Source organism: Poromitra crassiceps, assembly GCF_964638095.1.
Source record: "Poromitra crassiceps genome assembly, chromosome: 20".
Lineage (NCBI taxonomy): Eukaryota > Metazoa > Chordata > Actinopteri > Beryciformes > Melamphaidae > Poromitra > Poromitra crassiceps.
In genome coordinates this window covers 18,088,220-18,104,810 of record NC_139637.1, presented here as the reverse complement: position 1 = coordinate 18,104,810, position 16,591 = coordinate 18,088,220, and the positions used below count along the sequence as shown (strand labels likewise).

Below are 16,591 nucleotides of genomic sequence, written 5' to 3'. Positions count from 1 at the left end.
TATGTTTCAACTACCACACAGCCTATAATATTATAGCCTATGTTTATTTAAAAATATATATATATATATACAGTATATATTTTTTTTTATTATTCAAATTGACAACCGGTCCGCAACTTTTTTTCCATCTACTGTATCTACTGGTCCGCGGCACAAAAAAGGTTGGGAACCCCTGCTCTATCATACACACACGTCTGACTCGTCCTCATAGACGTTTATAGTCGTTTTCGTTGGACACGTGAACATCTCTCTCCTCTCCTTTGCATTCGTCGCTCCAGATCGCCTTGCTGCCACGCCACGGCTCCCTGGAGATGTTCAACGCCGGAGATCCCGCCTCCAACATCAGGAGGCAGACGTACGAGCGCTACCGCTGCCACGAGGGCGCCAAGAGCGTGACCCGCCCGCTGATGAGTGACACCTGCGCCAAGCTGATCGCCAGCATGTCGGCCATCATTAACGACGGGGCTCTGCGTGAGTTTTTTTGAAAGCTATCGCTAAAATATGTACTTCAGTTCCCGGGGAGAACCGGGTTCAATTCAGTACTTCCGGCTTGGTCAGACGTTCCTACAGACACAATTGGCCGTGTCTGTGGGTGGGAAGCCGGTGGAGTATGTGTCTTTGCTCCCCAGCAATGTGATCCATATCAGCAGGTTTGGGAGTTCTGGTACCAAACGGTACCGAAGGCAGAGACGTTGCCGGGCCTTAGGGTTCAGAGAATTGATGCCCCCTGCTTCTCTGTCCTTCCCCCCAGCTTGTCAGTGCGACCCCCAGGGCTCCATCAGCGCCATGTGTGATGTCCGCGGGGGGCAGTGTCGCTGCAGGCCCAGTGTGATTGGTCGACGCTGTGACCAGTGCGCCCCAGCAACCTACGGCTTCGGCCCCGCAGGCTGCGTAGGTGAGATACAAACACACAAAGGTTTTAAGGTTTTAAAATCAAAATTAAATGAATTAATTTTAATTAATTAATTTAATTAATTAATTTTTAAATTTTTAATCGTTTTTTCAAACCGATTAAAAAATGCTCCATATAAACACCTCTATCAGCTTAAACAAGCCCAAACCGATTGCAGAGGGGTAGTTCATAAACCGGTCAAAGGAAGAATGTTATCACGATGAAGTATAGTATGAATTTATTTTTCACTGCGAGAAAATGCGGCCTACTTGAAGAAGTGTGTGTGAGAAGTGTCAATTGCTTGAGTCTCACGGTCAATGCGAGAGTTGGCACACCTGTCAGGTTGTATCGATCACTTTTGCGCACGTCGCACACCTGTCCAATCAATACCGTGCAGCGCTACCTGCACGCTCTGGGCGCATGTCAACACCAGATCATATTAAATCACATCTCCTTCAAAGCGATTGATTTCAATCAGATTGAGGAAAAAGTCTGCATGTAAACGCAGCTACTGTTTCTTGTGACCCAAACCTGTTTTGGCAGGCTTATTGTGTGACATGACAAAATGTTCCAGATTTATACACCAGTAACCTGCTTGCGTATGATTTCTACTGCTTCAACGAATGTTCCAACTTACCCTCGTCCTTAACATTCTTAGCCTTTATCAGAATTGTATAGATGAGGAGAAACTATACTACTATACTGTTTTAATGATGTGTTACATTATTTACCGTGGATATCAAAAGTCTACACCACCTTACAAATAAATGTTGGAGGTTTTAGCGCCTTGAGGCCAGAAATGAAAAATAACATTGTCAGAAATTAGAGGATTTTAGGTTTTTAATTCGATTTTGCTGGTTATTATAAAAGTGAAACAAGTCTGAGGAGTTGAATTTTGATATCCACTGTATGTGCTGTTATTTTGCTGTTATGGGCTGTACTGCTGGCGCCCTCTACTGTCTCTAAGTGCATACTACCCCCAAATCCTATTATTCTCTCTTTTGAGTTTCTTTTCTTTCAGAATCAGAATCAGAAGCACTTTTATTGCCACAGTATGCAAGTTACATACGAGGAATTTGTCTTAGTGTCTGTATGCAGCGTAGCGGTCACATCAATATACAGAGATAAGAAGTACGAAGATAACTAAAGACAATCACAAAGTTGCAAGTGCAATCAAATCGAGTAAATATATACAATATGTACATGAGTAACTCTCTCTTCGATTCCCTCCCCTCCCCCCGCTCCCCTCTCTTTCTCCATCCCCTCTCCTCCCCCCGTGTCGCAGCCTGTGGTTGCAGCCTGGAAGGCTCTGTGACTCGGCTCTGTGACAAGTTGAGCGGTCAGTGCCGGTGTCGTCCGGGTGCGTTCGGGCAGCATTGCGACGGGTGCCAGGCGGGTCACTGGGGCTTCCCTAACTGCCGGCCCTGCCAGTGTAACGGCCACGCCGAGGAGTGCAACCAGAGGACCGGCGCCTGCATCAACTGCAGGGACAGCACTGGAGGAGACAAGTGTGACAGGTGACGACTCAGTGTGAGCTGGAGGGGATATATACCAGGGACTTGATGTTCCTGAGGTTCAGTTTACACATAAAATATCACATTTGGATGTGAGGATAAGGATGTGACTTTAAAGGATTATATGTTCAAAATGAACAAGGGACATAGGTAGGCAGGTAGTCTTCCCCCCCTTTTTTTCCTCAAATCTGTGGTAAACTGCATATTCAGTCATTTGTGTTAACAAGGTGGTAGATAATATCCCCGTTCACCTGTCCACAAATCATCCACACATAGGCTTGTTGGTAAATAGAGTTGCAAATAAGGACAGCAATCAAGTTATAAATCGGAAATGATAAAACTGATTGTTTTGGTCCTCGGTTCTGATTGGCTGAGATACTTTGAATGTTGTTGTGACCTAACTGCTAAGCACACAGCTTGGACCGCATAACAGCTAATTTAGACATCACCATGTGTCTAAATCAAAAATCACCATTATGGCTACTTATTGTGTGTGTCACTTTAGTGAGCAACCATGTTTTTTGACTAATGTTCACAGGAACAATATTGCTATACAGAAAACTATAAACTAAAATATATTCTGGAACATTAGTATTTTCGACACTCTCCTTGATTATTGCTTAATTTAACCGAGGGATTAAATGGTTGCTGCCACCTTTCAATACGCTGTTGTATCCTACTTCAGTTAAGTCTTTTATTGTGTCTGTAGGTGTGCCAATGGTTACTATGGGAACCCAGTTCTGGGCTCGGGTAACCATTGTCGTCCCTGCCCCTGCCCAGACGGGCCCAACAGTGGACGTCATTTTGCTGCATCGTGTTACCAAGACAACCGTAACAGACAGATTGTCTGCAACTGCAATCAGGGCTACACAGGTAAAGTTACAATCACTAGCCGTGTTCGGAATGGTTCACTCATTCACTCATTCACTCACTATTCCCCATGTAGTGCTTATCATAGTGAAGGGGAAAAACAAGTTTCAGACACTACCTCTCTTCTTCTCCTTTGGTAAACATGACCGCATTGCATTGTGGTATATGGGAGAAAATGTAGGGTACATTTGCTGTTCACTATCTATGTTCACTATGTATCTATTATCTATCTATCTATCTATCTATCTATCTATCTATCTATCTATCTATCTATCTATCTATATATCTATCTATCTATCTATCTATCTATCTATCTATCTATCTATCTATCTATCTATCTATCTATCTATCATCCATCTATCTATCTATCTATCTATTTATCTATCTATAAAAGGGAGCAAGTGGGCAATCTCTGTCTGCGATTTTTGTCCCAGAAGTGATGTCACTCAGCAGGAATGATCACTGATGATGTCATAGGCATTGTGACATCATCAGTGATGTCATAAGAGCAAATGAGATGTCATCAGTGATGCGAAGTTGTGACATCATCAATGATGTCATAAGAGCAAGGGAGCCCGCACAGTGGTCGAGCTGCAGGGCGGTCGAGGCCCTAGGAATTAGCCGAGCCTAGGCTATTTTGGGCACTGTTTGTTTCAATGGGCACTGTTTCTATTTTTGTCCCACTGATGATGTCACAATATCTGTGACATGATCAGTGATGTCATCAGTGATATCATTATTGACCAAAATCATCTTATGACATCACTGATGATGTCATAGGCACTGCCGATGTCATAGGAATTGTGACATCATCACTGATGTCATCAGTGAGTGATGTCATCAGTGATGCAATGTTGGGGGAATTGTGCGTTGTGCATGCCAATGGAGCAGGCGAGGCCACGCAGCAGCTGAGCTGCGGGCGAGTATGTGGGCGCAAAAACAGCCAATGAGCTGTGTGTATTGTAAAGCACCATATTGGTAGGAAATGCATGTGACATCATGGGAATACTATGGATAGACCCATTTTGACATAATATTGCCTGGTAGGGTAAACACAGGTGTTACCAATGATAAGGTTCTGTTCCATTCAGGTCAAACAGTGTCAGGGTGCTGCTATTGTGCTTTGGCTCATTGGAACAGAACCTTCATTAATTTAATTAATTAAACCTGTGTTTATCTGCTATTTCATGTCAATATGGCTGCCGTGAAAAAGGTCTATCCCTGATGAAGTAAGAACTAGATTTCTAAGTGGGTGATGGTGAATGGTAACTTGTTATTTCCTTCCCTCCCCCCTTTATATTACTGGCACAGGGATTGTTAAACGTTCCGGGGTGACCATTTTTAAGCGTGAGTAATGATGGTGATGCCCCTCCACCTCTACCCCCTCCTCCACCATCCACCCTCCCTCTCCCTCCAGCCCTACCCATGCATGGCTTCAGCACCCCATCCATCGATGGTGCTGGACCACAGTGCACCCCTGCCTATGTGTAGTTAGACCTGGCTCAAAATATCATCTTTTCAAGTCCCTTTCTGTGAGTGGTTGAGTGTGTTTTATATGGCACAATGAGACCAACCTCCCTAAAATGTGCTAACCCACCCAACACCCATTTAGGCTCAACTGAACATTCTGATTGTTTAAAGGGACAACTCACTCTAAAATCCAAAATACATATTTTTGCTCTCACCTGTTAGTCCTGTTTATCCACCTAGATCGTTTTGTGTTAGTTGCCTGCGTTTTGGAGATATCAGCCCTAGAGATTTCTGCCTTCTCTCAAATACAATGGAACTGGATGGCACTCGGCTTGTGGTGGTCGAAGTGACAAAAACATACAACTCAACAGGAATGTCTCTTTCCAGAAATCATGACCCGGTTATTCAAGATAATCCACAGACCTTGTTGTGTGCAGTTTCATGTAGGAACTATTTTCTACGAACTACACCCACTAGCTACTAGTTAGTTCCTACATGAAACTGCTCACAACTAGGTCTGTGTTATCTTGGGTAAGCGGGTCATTATTTCTGGAAAGAGACAATGCTGTTGAGTTTTTCAAATGTATGTTTTTGCCGTTTTGAGCACCACAAGCCGAGTGCCATCCAGTTCCATTGTATTGGAGAAAAGGCAGAAATCTCTACGCCTGATATCTCCAAAACTCAGCAACTCACACCAAAACGATGTAGATGGATAAATAGCACTACATGTAAGAGGAAAAACATGTAATTTTGGATTTTAGGGTGAGCTATCCCTTTAATACTCGACAAAACAATTTGAACCAGGTCTGTGTAAGTGCTCCCCATTCAAGGACCTGACCCAGAATCAAGTGTGGTTTCTCATCCTAACTTGACTCAGCTCAGTAGCACTTGGCTGATCCTCTCCCTTCATTCATATTTACTCCAACAAAGCTGGAAAAGAAAATGTGAAAAATATTAATTAATATTAATATTAATATTATGGACACAAGTTATGGGTGAAGGTGTTTCTGAATCTGGGTCAGCTTCTATCTCTCCTGTGTGGAGTAGGTTTAACCATAGATATTATATTACTATAGATGGGTCACCGCAGGCTCCGCCAATTCTAACAAATGGTAGCAGCAAGTCTCCTAAATGGGCGTGGTCATCCATTGACTCAGACCTGCCGAAAGTCTCCTAAGTGGGCGTGTCCGTGGAAAACCATGGGCAAAACCCACGTGACAAAATGACAGGAAGTGAGTTGAAGTTGGGCCGTCTTGCTTGAATCCCATCGTCTTTGGTTTAACCATTGATCATTTATTGTACGAGTAACGACTGATGAGAGGGGGGTGTGACGAGTCAACCCTCTCTCTCTCCTGGCCCCGCCTTGCAGGAGGAGCCTGCAGGTTCTTAGTTTTACTTAATAAATTATTGTCAGAACTTTTGATTTGGTGTGTGTGACTCCTCCTTTGTTCCAAGCTAGAGCCGGCTTAGAAGAACAGGGCGGAGCAGTCATTTTGGAGGTGCATTCATTTTCATAGAGAGATCGAGCTGTATTGGTACACTGTACCAATATAGCCATACAGCAAAAGAAAAAGAAAAAAACAGAGCCTGTTCTGCTCTGTAGACTGCTTTGCTGGTGCAACCAGCTGAGGAGAAAAGCAATGCTGAAGGCTACTGACCTCTTTGGATAGCCATGATGTCCTCATGTTTTGTCTGTCCTACCTGCGCAATAGGGGCAATCAATAAAAAAAAAAAAAACTGTCCAAATAGCAAAAATGAGGAGAGCGGAGAGCAGAGAAAAGTGGAGAGTCAGAAGACAAACATCCAACAGCTACAGCCTGCTTGGGAGGCTCTTTCCATTTTGACTGAATGAATGATGTACGAATGAGTGGTTCTGTAATCTGGCAGAAGGTTGTTATCTTAGCTGTGTGGTATGTGGCACGACTGCTATGGTACAGCCACATTAAATTACACAGGTTTGTGTGATGTACAGTATGTTGAGGAACAATGAGACATTATGCAACAAAAATGCCCAAAACATTGACTCTTAATAACTGTATTCTGGTACACACACTAATGTTCTGATCTATCGCATAATCATAATCATAATCAATTGAGGAAGGATGTGAAAACAAAAAACCCTCAGTTAATGAAAGCTGGTTAACCAAAGTAACCTGACTCCGCCAGATGGGGCAGTGTTGAGTTCACAAGTTCACAAAGATTGTGAAACAAATGTGAAGTAACCTACAGTACATCCATCAGGCAGCGTCAGTTTATAACCAAAGCCCTTTGGGTTACAATTGACTACTGTAACAATACTGATAAGGTGTGTATAACTGCCCCCTTTTTTGATAAGCAATTTATTAGTTTAAGTTTATTAGTCAATGTGATGTGATAAGTCGAGTGCTAGACTAATGTGTTTTTCAATGGTCATTCTCCACTGGGGGGGGGGGGGGGGGGGGGGTGGTTAATAATAATCTCCCCAAGTCTCAGATTTAGCAAAGAAAACAAATAAATAAAATAAAATAAAAAAATCTGTGTTGACAACGTTATTGTTACTGATGATACCTTCACTACGCCAAACCGGTTGGTCTACAGCTGTCAAAGCCTTTTGCCTTCTTCCACTGTGACTTCTTAGGGAATCCTGTAGAGCAGTGATACTCAACTTGCGGCCCGCGAAAAAAAAAAAAAAAAAAGTTTTACAGTGCACCTGAACGCAACATGCAAGATACCCGCTGAATAAGTGTCCAAATGTTCATGTCATTCTGGCCAATACTCCACTTCTGTTATAGCATTTCAGTCTGGAATATGGAATATCTTTCAATAATCTATGATTTAGCTGCTAAATTGTCAAATACCGCCGCTGCTTGCTACCCAGGCACTTATGTATGTACTTAACCTAACTAACTATCCGGTGTGCACAACATTGTCAGACTATACTCCGGCTGACACCCCAAAAACCTACATTCCGCTACAGAAAAATGTATATTGTTTGTTTATTAACTGGCCCCTGGCCTTCTATCATTTCACGAGATAGTGGCCCCCGGAGCAAAAGCAAGTTGAGTATCCCTGCTGTAGAGTCTACAGGGGACTAGAGCAACTTCACCCATTGCTGCGGCCAAAATACGCCAACCAAACTACAAGCTCGTACAGTATGTAGCTATTCCAACGTCCCTTCCATTCCCATCGCTCCCTCCTCACTCTAACTCTCATCCTCTCTCCCGTGTCGTCCCTTCCTTCCCTCGCCACCGGTAGGCGCCCGGTGTGAGGAATGTGCCCCCGGTTACTACGGCAACCCCTCCCAGCCGGGCGGGCGCTGCCAGCCGTGCCAGTGCCACAACAACATCGACATGTCGGACATGGAGTCGTGCGACAGGCGCACCGGAGAGTGCCGGAAATGCCTCTACAACACCGAGGGCTCCGCCTGTGGCGTGTGCAAGAGCGGCTACTTCGGGGATGCTTCCCGACGCAACTGCAGAAGTGAGTGTAACACCACCTCGCTCGAAAAACAACTCGTACGGCTCTTATCTGACCTTGTGATAATCCCGTGACGCGTTTCTTTTGCGTCTTCCCCCCCTTCAGAGTGTACATGTAACTTCCTGGGTACTGAACGCAGCCAGTGTATGGAGCGCGACGAGTGCGTGTGCCAGCGCGCCACAGGACAGTGCCAGTGTCTGCCCAACGTCACCGGCCTGACGTGCGATCACTGCGCGCCCGACCACTGGAACCTGGCCAGCGGGGGGGGCTGTGAAGCCTGCGGCTGCGACCCCAACAACTCTGTCACCTCCTCATGTAACGAGGTAGGGAATGCTTGGACGGTCTCATGAGTGTGTGTGTGTGCGTGTGTGTGTGTGCGTGTGTGCGTGTGCGTGTGTGTGTGTGTGTGCGCGCGCATGCGTGCGTGCGTGTGTGTGTGTGCGTGCGTGTGTTCTGATTGACGCTGACAGAGATGTTGTGTGTCATACCGCTATTTTCCCGTTTTCAGTTCACTGGCCAGTGTCAGTGTCGTGACGGCTTTGGAGGGAAGACCTGCACAGACTGTCAGGAGAATTTCTGGGGAGACCCTCGAACCCAATGCAGAGGTTAGTAACAAAAAAAAACTCTTTAGGACCCAGTGTAGTTGTTATGAACATAATGAGTCCAAAGGACACAATACAGAAGTGAATAACAAACACACAAGTTAAGAAGTTTGTTTGTTTCCATAGAACGTGTAAAAATAAAAAATATGGACGTAGTCACCATGACGTCACCCATTGGTTTGTGGACGCCCGTTTTGAAGCCTCGAGTTTGGCATTTTGACCGTCGCCATCTTGAAGCAGGTCGCGCGAGACCAGGGGTTTCCCACAGAGCCGCCTGCTATTGGTCCATATGACCAGTGAGCTGCGCGATCACTGGACAGGCGACCTGTCAATCACGCCCCAAAACATACTCTGCTTTATCATCTATTTTACTCGAAATGGGACCATAAATTACAAAATGAACATCGTGTATTGAAGAAGACTCGAAACTAGCGATTGAGAGACAATAAAGTCATCAAGAAAGTGTTTACTGGAGGTCATAAATCAAGTGAGAAGTAGGGTCATTTTCGTACAACCGGGACTTCTTTTTGGAACCGTTGGAGTCACCTCCCCTGCTGGCCATTAGAAAGAATGCAGGTTTAACTTACTTCCGCATTGGCTTAATTTTTCCAGAATCGCAGGTTGCCCCTTGGTTGTTTAAATCTACTGTAAGGCCATATCGATGAGGTAAACTCTCACTCCCTCTTTCTCCCTCTCTCCCCTTCCAGCCTGTGACTGTGACTGGCGTGGCATTGAGACCTCCCAGTGCAACCGGGTGACCGGCCACTGTGTTTGCCAGCAGGGCGTGTCGGGTGTTCGCTGCGACCAGTGCGCCAGAGGCTTCTCCGGCCAGTTCCCCAACTGCCAGCCCTGCCACCAGTGCTTCGGCGACTGGGACCGCATCGTCCAGGTACGAGGTTTCGTAGTAAGCAAACTCGTCTAGTGCACGTTGTTGTTTGGTGAGATCTCAAGCGGAAGAGGAGGTCAGCTCAGGAAAACAACCAATACTAAAATCAACGAAATAAATGAAAGAGATTTTTTTTTCTCTCTCTCTCAATTTCTCTACTATGCTGCTGAGTATGATCTTTCTCGTCACCAGGACCTGGCAGTGCGTACCAAGGCTCTGGCGGAGCGGGCCCACGAGATCCAGACCACTGGGCTTACCGGGGCCTATGAGAAGGCCTTCAGGGACCTGGAGGAGAAACTGGCCCAGGCCCAGGGCATCGTTAACGCCCGCAACGCTACCGCTGCAGCCGTCGCCACCCTGATGGAGCTTATTGAAGACCTTAGGTGCAGCTATATTGTACTTGCATTGCATGTTATCATTTCACATGGTAAAAATATCCATCTTATGTTATTTACGGCAGTACTGTCGAATAATTTCCTTAAAACACGTGAGTAAAACACACGTAGTTAATATGCATTTTTACTATTTTGAACGAAGTATCAAGAAAATTATTCAAGAGAATTGTTGCAACAAGCTGTTTTGTAAAAATGATCTCAGCCCATTAGCAGGTTTAGTCACTTGTTTCAAGATTTGAAGACGGTATCTGTAATGTAACACATCAAATCTATCATATCACTTTTGACTACTTTGTAGGGCGCAGATCGGCGAGACCACTGACACCCTGAACCGCCTGGAGGGAGACCTGACCATTGTCCAGGACAGCAACTCTGAGGCGAGCAAGGAGCTGAGCGCCCTGGAGAGAGAGGCCAAAGAACTGAACCTCACCTCAGAGCAGCTGCACAGACATCTGGACATCCTCAAGAACTCCAACTTCCTGGGTGAGAAACAGAGGAGGGAGAGAGTCGTTTTCCAACCGTCCTTATTATTCAATCTGTCGCCTTTCCGACCTATTCCTGCTGCTGCCTTGCTCTTTCTGTTTATTTATAGTATGTCTATTATGTTCCCTCCATCCCCATTTAAACTTCAACCTCACATCTTCCTCTTCATAAATAAATCATCATCTTTGTCGCCTATCTGTCCAGACATGTTCCTCGCAGATTGGACTTTCAATTATAGAATTTAAAGAACATTTCTCTCCGCCCACAGAGGTTTAACTCAACCAATCAGATTCAGACCTCCAGAGCCGCTCTGCCCCTGAGAAATGTTTCTATAATTAAAACTGAATTCCATTACTTTTTCAATCCCTTTGGTCTCCTAATATTAAATCATTCTTTCCTCAACTGTGCTCAAACTTAGCAACATCACTTTTATTCAACTGAAAAGTGGGGTGACACTTGACTTTATGTTGGTCTGCATTGGTGAGCCGGTTGTGCTGAGGGGGGGGTGGGGGATGGGGGGGGAGTGATAAAGTCCTGGGGCCGGTTGCACAAAGCCCCTTAAGTTAAGATTTTGCTTAGAGTCCGAGTTAAGGTGTCCATAAATAGAATTGGCTGCACAAACACCCTTCAATCTTGTGCTTATGTTTTCCTTAAAATGGTTAACCTTAAGGAGACGATTTAAGGGTGTTTTGGGTAACCAATTTTATTTTATGGACACCTTAACTTGGACTCGAAGAAAAATCTTAACTTAAGGTGCTTTGTGCAACCGGCCCCTGATCTGTGGGGGCTCCCAGGTCTCGTTGAAGTGGCGGAAGAAGGGGGTTTCCTTCATATAGGAACCCCACACCAAAACATGCAATATCCTGGCCGCTGAAGTGGTGCCTCCTCTGGTCGTTATGGGCGCCTGTTCGGAGGGAGGGGAACTCGTTGGAATAGCGTGATCCTCCCACGTGCTATGTCCTACCGGTGAAGCTTCCCCTGTCAGGTAAAAAGAAGCGGCTGGCTAACTGCCCATGTCTCGGAGGAAGCATGGGCTCGGATCGTCAGAGGGTGGAGCAGCAACCAGGATAAATAGATTAAAATTAGCACTAATGGGGGATAGAAATTGGATTAAAAAATCGGGGGGGGGGGGGGGTTAAAAAGAAGAGGCGGAAGACAGTTGGAAACAAACGATCTGACACACGGTTCTGGTAGCAGACAAGAGGTTCTGGTACCAGACAAGAGGTTCTGGTAGCAGACAAGAGGTTCTGGTACCAGACAAGATCAGCCTTCTGCCAAGGGGGAGGGCCTTAAAGAGTTTATGACCTGGGTAGGAGGGGTCGGCCATGATTCAATCCAATACTTAGTACCAAGGTCATTGTAAAGTGAAGCGTTAGCAAAAGGGATAATGAGCTTACTTTGGCCTTTCCTCCCAGGTGCGTACGACAGCATCCGCAGCTCCTACAACAAGTCTCGCGATGCAGAAAGGCGAGCCAACGAATCGACAACCACCAGGCCCAGCACAGTCAGCCAATCAGCAGACACTCGCCGCCGCACCGAGCGCCTCATCAACGCCAAGAAGGACGACTTCAACCGCAAGAATGCCGCCAATAAGCGCGCCCTCAGTGACCTCAACACCCGGACACAGGGTCTGGACATGAAGAAGATCAACGCGAAGGTTTGAATTTTTTTTATAAGGCTTTTGTCGTGATCTTACGGTTCAAAGTACCGAGAAGTGAGATCAAATACACAGGACGAAAACATGTACATTCACACGTCACATGAGGTTATTTTATACAAGGTGCAGATTCTGTGCATTTCCATTTATGATGTACAATATAGAAGAAAAATACTTTTCACAATAGTAGCACTTTATTTCCTATTATAAAATAGATACTGTATAATAAAGAACAGACAATAGCCGTGTTCAGAATGGGTCAGTCATTCACTCACTCACTCACTCACTCACTCACTCACTCACTCACTCACTCACTCACTCACTCACTCACTATTTCCCATGTAGTCTCAAAGCCAGACCCATGAGAGTTCTTATGCTGATACACTAAGTTGCTGCATGCTGCAGAGCTCTCTCTGGGTCTGGGACACTTTCCCTCAGCCGGCTGGTTATGGGAGGCAACCGTTCACTTGGCCAGTGATTGGCCAGTGATGGATTCAGTCCTCTCCAATCAGTAACGACTTTGCGATCAGACGACACGGGAGGCGCAGCCCATTTTTCGAACCGCTCTCTCATCGGTGCTACGACCTGTCACTCATTCAATTTCAACCCGCCTTCAAAAACCAGCAGTGGCTGTTAACTGGCACAGACTCACTTATGTAGTATGTGGAGCGCAGCGATTCAATGTAATATTTGAGTCTGGGGAGAGACTATTTCCCATGTAGTGTTTATCAGTGAACTATATGGAGAATGATGAAAAGAGTTTCGGACTCACTCTTCTTCTCCTTTGGTAAACACGACCGCATTGCATTGTGGTATACGGGAGAAAATGTAGGGTACATTCGCTGCTCACTAAAAATGGCAGTGCATTTTATATTAATTTTGTATTTTATACTGGACTAGTGAATCAAATTAACAGTTGAGAATTCAGACAATAGTAACAAAAAAATGGCGAACACACTGACTACTGTATATAATCCATTATTTCTGTAATAGGGAACAGTTTTGAACAGAACTATTGTGTATGGAAATTGATTTTCGCAGGTGCTGCCTCCCCCTGACTCATCCCTTCTGATACTTCAGCTGCATTTTTGATATTAATATGAATAAAAATACAAACACATCTCCACCTGTCCCACCAGGTGTGTGGGGCCCCGGGCGATGCACCTTGCTCAGAAAGCCCCTGTGGGGGTGCCGGCTGCCGCGACGACGATGGGAACCGTCACTGCGGGGGTCTGAATTGTAACGGCGCTGTAGCGGTGGCTGACAACGCCCTGGGGAACGCCAAGCGCGCAGAGAAGGAGCTGAACAAGGCCATGCGAGAGGTGGAGGGACTCTTCACCAAGGTACCGTGGCACACTAGAACTATAGAAGATTGTCGAACTTTTTGTTTGATTTTTGACTTTGTTTTGCTCATATTTCTCTAAACGGGAAGATCCACCCTAAAACATTCACTGTTGCTGATCCGTAGTTTTCCCAACTACTTTCTTTTTAACATTTGACACATCAGCCTTTCGTCTGCTCTCTTCCCCTCCTTGCCTTTCACTCAGGTGGCAGAGGCTAAGACCAAGGCAGAGGAGGCCAAGGGTAAGGCCCAGGCAGCTCTGGACAAAGCCACGGCCACCAAGAACAAGGTGGAGCGCTCCAACAATGAGCTGAGAGACCTCATCAAGCAGATCAGAGACTTCCTCACACGTGAGTCTCCTGCACATAGACCCTTTCCACGGGGGCCATTTTGTGTTGAAAAGGCAGGGGAAACACAGGTGCAAGCAAAACACTAATGAGGGTTTCCAACTTCCATGATAGGAAAAATGGCCCTTGTGAAAAGGGTCTATTCACCCACTAACAACCTGTTGGGTTTATATAAGATAATGCACTGGACATGGCATATTATTTCGTGTTTATGAGTTATGTCTGGCAGAAGGGCAGCAGTGTCTACTAATTTAACCAACACACACACACACACACACACACACACACACACACACCCCTCCCCTTGTGTGCGTCTCTCTCTTCAGAGGAGGGCGCGGACCCAGACAGCATTGAGGCGGTGGCTAACCGCGTGCTGGAGCTCTCCATCCCCGCCTCACCGCAGCAGATCAGACACCTGGCCGAGGAGATCAAGGACCGCGTCCGCAGCCTCTCCAACGTGGACGCCATCCTGGAGCAGACGCAGGACGACGTCCGCAAGGCAGAGCAGCTGCTGCTCGATGCCAAGAGAGCCAGGTAGTCTCTCTCTCTCTCTCTCTCTCTCTGTGTTTGGTTTTTACTGTGCTGTCTCTAAAACCCCCCTCCATCCATCTTCATAATGGTATCTCCCGCTGTTTGTACCACTGGTATGATCCATTAGGCACCATGCAGAGGGGGTGAAGAGCACAGCGGAGACGGTGAAGCAGGCCCTGGTGGATGCTAAGACGGCCCAGGACTCAGCGGAGAAGGCCATAGCACGAGCCAGAGCCGACATTGGCGAGACTGAGGCTCGGCTGGCGCAGGTAACCAGTATAGTGGGCCTCATTAGATGACTTAATGCCCTATATCAGTGGTTCTCAAACGGGGGTCCGGGGCCCCAAAGGGGTCCGTGGCACTTTGCCAGGGGGTCCGCGAAAAGTTTAAAGGAAAATAAAAAAAAATATATATTTATTTGCAAAAGCTTCATAGTTCAACGAAAACATTTTACGCTTTAAATCTAAAATGGTTCATGGTTTACATTCTAATCTAACAAACCTATCGATTTAAAAGTCAAGCACGTTACCGTGGAAACAATTAAGCTTAGCACAAAATCACAAATCAGAAAGAGGGGGTCCCCGGTATATTTTCTATCTTGTAAGGGCTCCTTGGCTGAAAAACTTTTGAGAACCTCTGCCCTATATGGCTGAATCTGTTTTATTATAACTGCATCATATTACATAACTGTCACAATGAACCTGCATTCACAATTACATACAGAACGGGTTGTTACACGTAATCGTAGAGGACTAAAATGACAGAAATGACAAGGTGGCGTCTAGTTGAGGAAGTTGAGAATTCAGCTCGCTGATGATGTGCCTACTCTCCTCAGATCGAGTCGGAGACGTCCGACAGTGAGAAGGACCTGAACGATGCCATGGACCGCCTGGGCACTCTGGGACGGGAGATAGACGCCCTGAAGACCAAGCGTGCCAACAACAGCATGGCTGCGGCCCGGGCAGAAGAGACGGCCACCATGGCAAGAGACAAGGCCAACGAGGCCAAGCAGGTGTGTGTATGCATAAAAGTGGGTGTGCAATTAGAGGTCTTCGCGCGGTCCAAAATAACAGACCCAGACCCGAACCCGGACTCTAATGCACATGGGTAATTTGTGCCCGGACCCGATTGGACACGTCTATTATTAGAATAGAAAGCTGAGACCCGGACCTGTACACACCCGATAAATGTTGGACCCGGACCCATCCAGGACCCTAAGTCACTTCTTTTGAAAGGACTCGAGACCCGGCCGGGTCCGTATGGGGTCCTCGGGTATTCAGGGGGTCCGGGCATACCCGAAGACCCCTAGTAGGTTCAAGTGCAAATTTTTCTGATAAGTTTGTTATAAATTAGTTATTTGACGATATATAAAAGATGTTGATTGACAGCTGTGACAGCCACTCACCGGGTCCACTCGGGTCCTATTGGACCCGGAAATTCACTCTCAGAGACCCCGAGACCTGTGGCAAACGGACCCGACCCGGACCCGCAGTCACTCCTTTTGAATGGACCAGAGACCCCGGGTGGGTCCGGGTCGGGTATACGCGGGTCCGGGCATACCCCGAAGACCTCTAGTGCATGTGTCACTAAAATTCTATGCAACTACTATTGATAGACCGTTGTCCTGTCTTGACATCCAGATCCTGGACGGCCAGCTGACAGATAAATACCACGAGGTGCAGCAGCGAGTCGACACCAAGGCCAAGGCTGTGCAGGAGGCCAAGAAAAAGGCTGAGAGTCTCAGAGACGAAGCCAAGGAGCTACTTAGAGACGCCCAGAACAAGCTGGAGAGACTAGCAGGTGTGTGTGTGTGTGTGTGTGTGTGTGTGTGTGTGTGTGTGTGTGTGTGTGTGTGTGTGTGTGTGTGTGTGTGTGTGTGTGTGTGTGTGTGTGTGTGTGCGTGTGCGTGTGCGTGTGCGTGTGTGTGTCTAAAACAAGTCTAAACAGTTGTTACATATAATTTGCAAGGGTTCTGTATTTCTAATTAGCAGTTTTTTGCAGTGGTTCTCAAATGGGGGTCCGGGGACCCCCAGGGGTCTGTGGCACTTTGCCAGGGGGTCCGTGAAAAGTTTTCAGGAAAATATTTATTTTATTTTATGTTTTTATTTCTTTTGCAAAAGCTTCATAGTTCAATGAAAATATGTTA

At 46.2% G+C, this 16,591-nt stretch overlaps 1 protein-coding gene across 1 annotated transcript in view; it reads left to right on the top strand.

Moving 5' to 3' along the window:
* lamb2 (laminin, beta 2 (laminin S)) overlaps positions 1-16,591 on the top strand; it is a gene marked incomplete at its 5' end in the record, with an annotated part of 49,376 nt that overhangs the window by 31,954 nt on the left and 831 nt on the right. Inside the window, 18 exons of the mRNA XM_083656949.1 lie at positions 279-471; positions 752-895; positions 2,178-2,409; positions 3,116-3,279; positions 4,588-4,623; positions 7,981-8,205; positions 8,308-8,525; positions 8,711-8,807; positions 9,512-9,693; positions 9,883-10,073; positions 10,384-10,568; positions 11,984-12,225; positions 13,365-13,568; positions 13,773-13,917; positions 14,241-14,448; positions 14,573-14,714; positions 15,281-15,457; positions 16,086-16,245. Of these exons, the coding sequence (XP_083513075.1) occupies positions 279-471; positions 752-895; positions 2,178-2,409; positions 3,116-3,279; positions 4,588-4,623; positions 7,981-8,205; positions 8,308-8,525; positions 8,711-8,807; positions 9,512-9,693; positions 9,883-10,073; positions 10,384-10,568; positions 11,984-12,225; positions 13,365-13,568; positions 13,773-13,917; positions 14,241-14,448; positions 14,573-14,714; positions 15,281-15,457; positions 16,086-16,245 (3,145 nt within the window). The remainder of the gene's footprint in view (positions 1-278; positions 472-751; positions 896-2,177; positions 2,410-3,115; positions 3,280-4,587; positions 4,624-7,980; positions 8,206-8,307; positions 8,526-8,710; positions 8,808-9,511; positions 9,694-9,882; positions 10,074-10,383; positions 10,569-11,983; positions 12,226-13,364; positions 13,569-13,772; positions 13,918-14,240; positions 14,449-14,572; positions 14,715-15,280; positions 15,458-16,085; positions 16,246-16,591) is intronic.